The following is an 11790-nucleotide window of genomic DNA, read 5'->3' on the forward strand; positions in this document are numbered from 1 at the left end:
TCAACCTATCCCCAGGTGCATGTCTTTGGAGGTTGGAAGAGCCTATCCCCAGGTGCATGTCTTTGGAAGTGGGAGGAGCCTATCCCCAGGTGCATGTCTTTGGAGGTGGGAGGAAGCCGGAGTACCCGGAGGGAACCCACGCAGTCACGGGGAGAACATGCAAACTCCACACAGAAAGATCCCGAGCCCGGGATTGTGTGAATTGTGAATTTTATTTATATAGCGCTTTTTCTCTGGTGACTCAAAGCGCTTTACATAGTGAAACCCAATATCTAAGTTACATTCAAACCAGTGTGGGTGGCACTGGGAGCAGGTGGGTAAAGTGTCTTGCCCAAGGACACAACGGCAGTGACTAGGTTGGCAGAAGCGGGAATCGAACCTGCTACCCTCAAGTTGCCGGCACGGCCACTCTACCAACCGAGCTAAACCGATTGAACCCCAGACTAATAGATTTTATTTGTAAAAAGCAATTTACATTGAGCAAACAACCTCAAAGTGCTACAGTGTATTAAAAAAATAATAATAATTAAAAAAAAAAAATTTGAAAAAGATAATAAAAATAAATACAAATTAAATCTAGAACAGCCTAGTAGCTATTACTAGTATGTATATATCTATAAAAACGCTTTTTTAAAAAGAAGGTTTTTCAAGCCTTTTTTAAAAGCATCCACAGTATGGGGTGCCCTCAGGTGGTCAGGGGGAGCAGAAAGCTTTGGTTACCTCCCAAAATTTAGAGGAAATCTTTCTTTTTCATTGTCACATTTACTCTCTGTAAAGCACCAGTTCAATTATTCCATTATTGGCAGCAAAACAGGCCCAGAGCATAATACTACCACCATCATGCTTGACGGTATGCATGGTATTCCTGGGATTAAAGGCCTTACCTTTTCTCCTCCAAACTTATTGCTATATAACATATAGGGGCGGCATAGCTCGTTTGGTAGAGTAGCCGTGCCAGCAACTTGAGGGTTGCAGGTTCGATTCCCGCTTGTGCCATCCTAGTTACTGCTGTAGTGTCCTTGGGCAAGACACTTTACCCACCTGCTCCCAGTGCCACCCACACTGGTTTAAATGTAACTTAGATATTGGGTGTCACTATGTAAAGCGCTTTGAGTCACTTGAGAAATGCGCTATTTAAATATAATTCATTTAATTTCATATACAGTATGTATTATATATGTGTAATATTTACATATATACAGTACATGATACATACTGTATGTATGTATATATATATATATATATATATATATATATATATATATATATATATATATATATATATATATATATATATATATACACATACATACAAAGTACGTACTATATACTGTATATATAATATGAGCGCTATATAAATATAATTCACTAATTCACTAATATAATATAATACAACATTGTCCCGGTTTCGTTAGATCCACAATGGTTTGGACTTTCACAATATCATGTTAGATCCGCTCGACATCCATTGCTTTCGGTCCCCTAGGGGGGGGTTTGCCCACATTTGCGGTTCTCTCCAAGATTTCTCATAGTCATCATTGTTGACGTCCCACTGGGGTGAGTTTTTCCTTGCCCTTATGTGGGCCCTACCGAGGATGTCGTTGTGGTTTGTGCAGCCCTTTGAGACACTTGTGATTTAGGACTATATGAATAAACATTGATTGATTGGTTGATTGATTGATTGATACATCCATAAATGTGAACGCATGTGAAAAAGTGCAATATATTTATCTGTACAGTAATCTATTTATTTATTTATTATATATATATTAATATATTATTTATATATATATATTTATTTAATTATATATGCACCTTATTGCTTTTTTTATGCTGCACCAACATGAGCTTATGTAACAAAATGTCCTTCTTATCCGTGCTCTAAAGTTCAAATTTGAATGACAATAAAAAGGAAGTTTAAGTCTAAGTCTAAGTACTGAAATGTTGGTAAACAAAAAAAAAGACTATTTGCACACAGGTGCAGTGTGTTATTCATTGTGAGGTCATGCCATGCTTAACTTTTGCATAAGCGCAGGCAGGCCCTGCCTATGCAAATGTTGTGAGAGAAAACACAGTCAAAGCCCATCTGAAGAGATTGCTCAAGAGCGTCTTGCTGGACCGGCGGGATGACCGCGATGGACCGAGCCTTTGTCGGCCTCCTGCTCCTGCAGGGCTTCACCACCACCGGGGCAAAGTACGTCTTCGTGGACCAAAAAATGAGCTGGTACGACGCTCAGAGCTACTGCAGGGAGTTCCACACTGACCTGGCTCCGGTTATCAATGATATCCAACTCCAGGAACTCAGGGAAATCAGCGGCTACGTGTCTCAATTCTGGACCGGACTTGTGAGGAACTTCACGGACCGAGAGGAATGGATGTGGTCAGGGGGCGGCAGGGCTTCCACCGCTCCCTGGTCGCCCGGTCAGCCGAACGGCCGGCCGAATAACGACTTTGGTATGATGATCCACTACAGGATTCACAATGAAAACAAAGAACACGAGGTGTTCTTCTTTTGCTACGAGGCCATCGTTGTGAGGGAGCGAGTGAGCTGGGAGGAAGCTTTGGAACACTGCAGGGAGCAACACAACCACCTGGCCAGCCTGGCGTCGAGGACAGAGACGCTGCTCGTCCAGAGGGAACTGGAGAAGAACTTCTCCACCCAATATGTCTGGATGGGTCTGCGTTATTTCCCGGGGGGTTGGCGCTGGGTGGACGGGGAGCCATTGGCGTACAAAGGCTGGGTTGGTGAGGAGCCTTTATGTCCGGCACTCAGACTGAAGTGTGGCGCTCTGAAGGTGAAGGGGAGGATGCCGAGTATTGATACTGACTCCAGTGTTTCTTTTGATTCCAATGACACAATAACAGGAGAACGTTTGGGGACAGACACTGTGTTTTTGAAAGAATCCGTGTGGGAAGCTTGGGACTGCGAGCAGAGGCTTTATTTTATTTGCTCCTGAAAAAGCTTAATGTATTTTTTATTGATGGAGCAGTTTTCAAATCTTTATTTATGTTTAACCTTCACTTAATGCAGGGGTCGGGAACCTTTATGGCTGAGAGAGGCATGAAAACCAAATATTTTAAAATGTATTTCCGTGAGAGCCATATAACATTTTTTAACACTGAATACAACTAAATGTATGCATTTTTAAGTAACACCAACATGTTTTGAGTATAACTAGTCTTGTATTCTTTTTAATAACATTGTTATTCTGAAGCTAACCAATAATAAATAAAATACTTCTTACAATTAATGCGACTTCTTGAACAGGTGCGGTAGAAAACGGATAGATGGATTAAAAATGCAGGCGAATGTTTTAATTTTTTGAACGTTTTTTTTTAACTCTGATTGCTAGTGGAATTATTAATTTCTTATCGTGTTAAGCAATGTTAGCTAAGATTAATCTGAGAGCCAGATGCAGTCATCAAAAGAGCCCTACCCCTGACTTAATGGGACGTTTTGGTTGAAATACATATGTGTGCGTCTCAGATATCCTTGTTGTAGCATTATTTCCTGAATCGTTGTATCATTGAAAAAAAAAAAAAAACTTAATAAAATATGTAAAAGCCAAATTCTTAAGGATTTGAAGATGTTAAATCGCACCAATTCGAGCAAATTCAACCAACCCCCACGAATCGTTATTGCACATTATTATTGCACTTAGACAAACTTTATTGATCCACAAGGGAAATTGTTCCACACAGTAGCTCAGTTTCAAAGGATGGAAAGGATAATGTAGGTATTAAGTAGACTAAAAATGTACCATAGTAGCAATATAAAATATAACATATTTGCAATATTTACATATTATATAGATAGTATAAAATATACTGTATATATACATATATATATATATATATATATATATATATATATTTATATATATATATATATATATATATATATATATATATATATATATATATATATATATATATATATATATATATATATATACCGGAACCGGAAGTTGTTATAATTGATATCCATTGCTTTCGGTCCCCTGGGGAGGTCCGTCCCATTGGGGGTGAGTTTTTCCTTGCCCTTATGTGGGCTCTACCGAGGATGTCGTTGTGGTTTGTGCAGCCCTTTGAGACACTTGTGATTTAAGGCTATATAAATAAACATTGATTGATTGATATATATGTATGTATGTATGTATACATATATAATATGTAATTATTACACATATATAATACATACTGTATACATGCATATACATATATAGAGGTATACATACATATACATATATAGAGGGCGGCATAGCTCGGCTGGTAGAGTGGCCGTGCCAGCAACTTGAGGGTTGCAGGTACGATTCCCGCTTGTGCCATCCTAGTCACTGCCGTTGTGTCCTTGGGCAAGACACTTTACCCACCTGCTCCCAGTGCCACCCACACTGGTTTAAATGTAACCTAGATATTGGGTGTCACTATGTAAAGCGCTTTGAGTCACTTGAGAAAAGCGCTATATAAATATAATTCATTTCATTTCATATACAGTATGTATTATATATGTGTAATATTTACATATATACAGTACATGATACATACTGTATATATATATATATATATATATATATATATATATAATATATATATATATATATATACATACATACACAGTACGTACTATATACTGTATATATAATATGTATATATTTCACATATGTTACATATTAAAATTCCAGTTACATTCGCTGCTGAAATTTCATTTTCTTGAGGGAACTCTCCTGAAGGAATCAATAAAGTACCCACACACTCTCTCTCTCTTTGTGTGTATATATATATATATATATGTATATATATATATATATATATATATATATATATATATATATATATATATATATATATATATATATATATATATATATATGTACACATAAAAATAAAAAGTAAAATGCTCCAAATTAAATGTAGGGTTGGGTGATATCTAACATGTGTGGAATGAACAAACTAAGGGCTCTCAATGTCACATGATTTGAGTCACAAGAAAAAAGCACTATAAACTGTAATATTAATATTAATATCATTATTAGATATAAAGTGTTTCCATTGCCTTAAGACAGGGGTCCGCAACCCGAAACGTTGAAAGAGCCATATTGGACCAAAAAATAAATTTTAAAACATCTGTCTGGAACCGCATAAAATGAAAAGCCGTATATAAGTGTTATAATGAAGTAATTACGTAAGTGTCTATATTAGCTGTATTGGCCATGTATGTCCCGGACTCAACATCTAGGTCCAGAGTATAAAAAGTCACCAAAAATTAATTGACAAAGAAGGTCAAGGCAAAAGAGTCAGGAGTGTCCTGACCAGATATCTAGATCCCTAGATTGACTGATGTAAAATGTTTTTTATCACATTGTTTCGTTTCACGTGTCCAGTAAAGATTTTATACATTTTTTAGATGGCTCAAGTGTGATTCACAACAATAGCGCCCCACAGCGCACTGGATTCCAGTTAATTGAAATACCACAACACTGGATATTGTTCAGATACATTACATGTAATTTAAGAACTTGCACACAAAGCAACAAGGTAGAGAACGAGACTCTGTCCCAGGTGGAGGAGTTTAAGTATCTCGGGGTCTTGTTCACGAGTGAGGGAAAGATGGAGAAGGAAATCAGCCGGAGAATCGGAAAAGCTGGGTCAGTATTGCAGTCTCTCTGCCGCACTGTTGTGATGAAACGAGAGCTGAGCCAGAAGGCAAAGCTCTCGGTCTACATTCCTACTCTCACCTATGGTCATGAAATGTGGGTCATGACCAAAAGAGAAAGATCGCGGATACAAGCGGCCAAAATGAGTTCTCTCAGAAGGGTGGCTGGCATCTTCCTTAGAGATAGGGTGAGAAGTTCAGTCACCCACTCTGAACGGATACAAGCGGCCGAAATTACTTCTCTCAGAAGGGTGGCTGGCATCTTCCTTAGAGATAGGGTGAGAAGTTTAGTCACCCAAGAGAGACTCTGAGCCAATACAAGCGGCCGACATGAGTTCTCTCAGAAGGGTGGCTGGCATCTTCCTTAGAGATAGGGTGAGAAGTTTAGTCACCCAAGAGAGACTCTGAGCCAACACAAGCGGCCGACAGGAGTTCTCTCAGAAGGGTGGATGGCATCTTCCTTAGAGATAGGGTGAGAAGTTCAGTCACCCAAGAGAGACTCTGAGCGGATAGAAGCGGCCGAAATGAGTTCTCTCAGAAGGGTGGCTGGCATCTTCCTTAGAGATAGGGTGAGAAGTTCAGTCACCCAAGGGAGACTCTGAGCGGATACAAGCGGCCGACATGAGTTCTCTCAGAAGGGTGGCTGGCATCTTCCTTAGAGATAGGGTGAGAAGTTCAGTCACCCAAGAGAGACTGAACGGATACAAGCGGCCGAAATGAGTTCTCTCAGAAGGGTGGCTGGCATCTTCCTTAGAGATAGAGTGAGAAGTTCAGTCACCCAAGAGAGACTCGGAGCGGATACAAGCGGCCGAAATGAGTTATCTCAGAAGGGTGGCTGGCATCTTCCTTAGAGATAGGGTGAGAAGTTCAGTCACCCACTCTGAACGGATACAAGCGGCCGAAATTACTTCTCTCAGAAGGGTGGCTGGCATCTTCCTTAGAGATAGGGTGAGAAGTTTAGTCACCCAAGAGAGACTCTGAGCCAATACAAGCGGCCGACATGAGTTCTCTCAGAAGGGTGGCTGGCATCTTCCTTAGAGATAGGGTGAGAAGTTTAGTCACCCAAGAGAGACTCTGAGCCAACACAAGCGGCCGACAGGAGTTCTCTCAGAAGGGTGGATGGCATCTTCCTTAGAGATAGGGTGAGAAGTTCAGTCACCCAAGAGAGACTCTGAGCGGATAGAAGCGGCCGAAATGAGTTCTCTCAGAAGGGTGGCTGGCATCTTCCTTAGAGATAGGGTGAGAAGTTCAGTCACCCAAGGGAGACTCTGAGCGGATACAAGCGGCCGACATGAGTTCTCTCAGAAGGGTGGCTGGCATCTTCCTTAGAGATAGGGTGAGAAGTTCAGTCACCCAAGAGAGACTGAACGGATACAAGCGGCCGAAATGAGTTCTCTCAGAAGGGTGGCTGGCATCTTCCTTAGAGATAGAGTGAGAAGTTCAGTCACCCAAGAGAGACTCGGAGCGGATACAAGCGGCCGAAATGAGTTATCTCAGAAGGGTGGCTGGCATCTTCCTTAGAGATAGGGTGAGAAGTTCAGTCACCCAAGAGAGACTGAGCGGATACAAGCGGCCGAAATGAGTTCCCTCAGAAGGGTGGCTGGCATCTTCCTTAGAGATAGGGTGAGAAGTTCAGTCACCCAAGAGAGACCCTGAGCCAATACAAGCGGCCGACATGAGTTCTCTCATAAAGGTGGCTGGCATCTTCCTTAGAGATAGGGTGAGAAGTTCAGTCACCCAAGAGAGACTCTGAGCGGATACGGGCGGCCGACATGAGTTCTCTCAGAAGGGTGGCTGGCATCTTCCTTAGAGATAGGGTGAGAAGTTCAGTCACCCAAGAGAGACTCGGAGCGGATACAAGCGGCCGACATGAGTTCTCTCAGAAGAGTGGCTGGCATCTTCCTTAGAGATAGGGTGAGAAGTTCAGTCACCCAAGAGAGACTTCGAGCGGATACAAGCGGCCGAAATGACTTCTCTCAGAAGGGTGGCTGGCATCTTCCTTAGAGATAGGGTGAGAAATTCAGTCACCCAAGAGAGACTCTGAGCGGATACAAGCGGCCGACATGAGTTCTCTCAGAAGGGTGGCTGGCATCTTCCTTAGAGATAGGGTGAGAAGTTCAGTCACCCAAGAGAGACTCTGAGCAGATACAAGCGGCCGAAATGAGTTCTCTCAGAAGGGTGGGTGGCATCTTCCTTAGAGATAGGGTGAGAAATTCAGTCACCCAAGAGAGACTCTGAGCCAATACAAGCGGCCGACATGAGTTCTCTCAGAAGGGTGGCTGGCATCTTCCTTAGAGATAGGGTGAGAAGTTCAGTCACCCAAGAGAGACTCTGAGCCTATACAAGCGGTCGACATGAGTTCTCTCAGAAGGGTGGCTGGCATCTTCCTTAGAGATAGGGTGAGAAGTTTAGTCACCCAAGAGAGACTCTGAGCGGATACAAGCGGCCGAAATGAGTTCTCTCAGAAGGGTGGCTGGCATCTTCCTTAGAGATAGGGTGAGAAGTTCAGTCACCCAAGAGAGACTCTGAGCGGATAGAAGCGGCCGAAATGAGTTCTCTCAGAAGGGTGGCTGGCATCTTAGAGATAGGGTGAGAAGTTCAGTCACCCAAGGGAGACTCTGAGCGGATACAAGCGGCCGACATGAGTTCTCTCAGAAGGGTGGCTGGCATCTTCCTTAGAGATAGGGTGAGAAGTTCAGTCACCCAAGAGAGACTGAGCGGATACAAGCGGCCGACATGAGTTCTCTCAGAAGGGTGGCTGGCATCTTCCTTAGAGATAGGGTGAGAAATTCAGTCACCCAAGAGAGACTCTGAGCGGATACAAGCGGCCGAAATGAGTTCTCTCAGAAGGGTGGCTGGCATCTTCCTTAGAGATAGGGTGAGAAGTTCAGTCACCCAAGAGAGACTCTGAGCCTATACAAGCGGTCGACATGAGTTCTCTCAGAAGGGTGGCTGGCATCTTCCTTAGAGATAGGGTGAGAAGTTCAGTCACCCAAGGGAGACTCGGAGTAGAGCCGCTGCTCCTTCGCTTGGAAAGGAGCCAGCTTAGGTGGTTCGGGCATTTCGTGCGGATGCCTCACGAGCGTCTCCCAAGGGAGGTCCTCGTTGCGCGTCCCATTGGGAGGAGACCCCGTGGCAGGCCAAGGACCAGATGGGGGGATTACATCTCCTCTATGGCCTGGGAACGCTTCGGGATCCACCAGGAGAAAGTTGCTAAAGTTGCTCTGGAGAGGGAAGTCTGGGGATCTCTGCTGGAGCTGTTGTCCCTGCGACCAGGTTGAAGATGGATGGATGGATGGACACAAAGCAACACTGGAGGTGACTATGAAGAGCGCATTTTCGGCGCATGCGTACTAGGTTGCGTTGCGCCGGCGGACGGAGAGGGGCAGATGGTCTTAAACGACCATTGTGTGGCTGTGGACAAGGATAAGGTTAGAGTTTCCCCTTCGACTTAGTTGCAATTGCAGAAGAAAGTGAAAGTTGCAACTTTGCCCATCCTCCACTAACACCTGAAAACCATCACCATTTCCATAGAAAGTTTTGGGGAAAAGCTTTTGTGAAATCAGGCTTTTAAGGCCACAACAGTTTTGTAAAGTAAGACAAGTAAGAAAGCCGAACCGGAAAGGGGACAGAGGCAAGTCGGCAATTGTTTTCGGCTTTTCGAGAACACGTTTGCAGAATGAACATTTAAATTTAAACAGGAAGTTTAAACATATGAGGGGAAACATTCTCACCGCAGCCTTGCCAAGGGGGACTGTTGCTGGCAAACCTATTGGCATCATTGTCCTCAAAAACTTCCCTGTAGCTTCGCATTGGGTCCTGCCAGAAAAGAATAAAACACAAAGAATCAGCATATTAAATATTACATTTTTTTTAATACTGATGACAGTGATTAATAGACCTCTCTCAGTCTTCCTCCAGGGTTGTGGGACAGACTGTCGCTGAAGTCTGGCGAAAGGCTTGCTGACCTGTTGTCATGGCCACTGTGGTACTGACCCTCACTGGTGGTTCGACGCCGACCTGTCTCCTGGTTGACCTCAGGGGTTATTCCCCTGGAGCGTAGCCCTAAAAATTCCCGGACATTAAATAATATGAGCAACAACTACAGAGTCGTATCTTCTACATCAGACCTGGGCAAATTAAGGCCCGGGGGCCACATGCGGCCCATTAAGCTGTTCAATCTGGCCCGCCGGACATTCCCAAATAATTTTTTTTAGACTTTAAGATGGAAAATGTAGCTGCCATTATGATGTGTAGTGATGTTTTCTAATTTTCAAAAGCGCAGATTCAATGATTGGAATCTGCGCTTTTGGCTGATATACCAGTTACTACGGTAATCTAATTAGTTACTGTGGTCATCTAATTAGTAACTATGGTAATTGACGTCACAGCAGCTCAGACGAGGCACCAAGCAGTGTAGGTGGGAAGTGTTTCCACAGACGCGGAAGGAGATTTTCACAACAAAGTTCTAAAGCTTAGTGCTATATCAGATATATCAGATTGTAGGTGGATTTGTTTTGTACCCTTCGTTCATATTTCACTGTTTGTTGCATTCTTGTTGCATTTCACTTGATTGTAAAATATGTCGATCGAAAGGGGTGTGACATTTATATTTTGTCAATATTCAGTGTTTTATCCTTCATAGAAAAATGTAAAATTCCATTAAGTTTTTGTCATAAAGTTTTTAGCATTCAATCAGACATTATTGTGATTTTTTTGTTTTAGTGTTCCTAAAAATAGATATACTGGCCCCCAGACACATTTTTTTCTCAAAAAGTGGCTCCCCGAGTCAAAATAATTGCCCAGGCCTGTTCTACATGCTAGTCTATGCTCATCATGGGTACACATGTCAATATTCATTTATTTTGGGTGGAATGTTTATACATGCATGTGAGTGAAGTAAAGTGAAGTATATTTATATAGCGCTTTTTCTGTAGTGACTCAAAGCGCTTTACATAGTGAAACCCAATATCTAATTTTTACATTTAAACCAGTGTGGGTGGCACTGGGAGCAGGTGGGTAAGGTGTCTTGCCCAAGGACACAACGGCAGTGACTAGGATGGTGGAAGCGGGGATCGAACTTGCAACCCTCAAGTTGCTGGCACGGCCACTCTACCAACCGAGCTATACCGCCTATAATGTCTCAAATTACCTTTTAAAAGGTAAAAATTTATGTTTTTTTGTTTACATCTGGTCAAAGCAATTCAGGCTAAAATCATATTATATATATATATATATATATATATATATATATATATATATATATATATATATATATATATATATATATATATATATACATACATACATATATATATATATATATACATACATACATATATATATATATATATACATACAGTACATGCTATAAGTTTGGACACACCTCATTCAATATATATATATATATATACATATATATATATATATATATACATATATATATATACATATATATATGTGTGTGTATTTCTATATACATACATATATATAGAAATACATATACATATATGTATATGTACAATATATATATACATATAATTGTATATGTATATATATACACACACACACACATATATATACACATACATACATATATATATATATATATATATAAAATATATATATACATATATATATATATGAATAAATAACAAATTAACAACTCAAATTGGTTGTTCCAAAAGGACAATGACACCAAGTTCAAATAGTTTAACTATATTCTAATAATTATTATTTTAATTTTGCACTTATTACTTAACAAAATTAGTATCATCACTATCATTATTAGCATTATTATTATTATCATCAACTTATTCTGGTTATTGAAATTTTTGATTAGTGTATGTACAAGTCTGACTTCAAAGGCATAATAAATGAACTATGATTAAAAAAAAAAGAGGTCATTATGTCAGAACGTTTCTACAAATGCTGTGTAAGAAATTAAAGTGAAGCCAACCAAAAGCAGAGGGGCAGTGGACAAACCGGAGAAGGAATAGGAGCGATGGCGGTCAGATGGTTGCGGTGTCATGCTGTCACTGATGCCCCGGATACGAGCGTTGTACTCTGATGCCGGGGTGGGAGGTCAGGGTGGTGGATAGTGGACAGGAGGAGGAGGGTAATGGAGGTAGAAG

The 11790-nt window shown here is 41.2% G+C and overlaps 2 protein-coding genes across 8 annotated transcripts in view; one reads left to right on the plus strand and one right to left on the minus strand.

Moving 5' to 3' along the window:
- The window catches only part of tns1a (tensin 1a), a 243707-nt gene that overhangs the window by 12317 nt on the left and 219600 nt on the right, over positions 1–11790 (minus strand). For 6 of the 7 annotated variants that reach the window (XM_061889474.1, XM_061889472.1, XM_061889473.1 and 3 more), the window contains 3 exons: positions 11642–11722; positions 9558–9721; positions 9391–9475 (listed from right to left, as the gene is read on the minus strand). In XM_061889474.1, coding sequence (XP_061745458.1) covers positions 9391–9475; positions 9558–9721; positions 11642–11722 — 330 coding nt within the window. The remainder of the gene's footprint in view (positions 1–9390; positions 9476–9557; positions 9722–11641; positions 11723–11790) is intronic. The other variant, XM_061889475.1, reaches the window with a different exon arrangement.
- On the plus strand, positions 2071–3427 carry LOC133544289 (C-type mannose receptor 2-like). Its single transcript, XM_061889480.1, has one exon. The coding sequence runs from the start codon at positions 2127–2129 to the stop codon at positions 2955–2957; it is 831 nt and encodes a 276-aa protein (XP_061745464.1). The 5' UTR covers positions 2071–2126; the 3' UTR covers positions 2958–3427.

Source organism: Nerophis ophidion, linkage group LG27 (genome assembly GCF_033978795.1).
Source record: "Nerophis ophidion isolate RoL-2023_Sa linkage group LG27, RoL_Noph_v1.0, whole genome shotgun sequence".
In the NCBI taxonomy this organism is placed as follows: domain Eukaryota; kingdom Metazoa; phylum Chordata; class Actinopteri; order Syngnathiformes; family Syngnathidae; genus Nerophis; species Nerophis ophidion.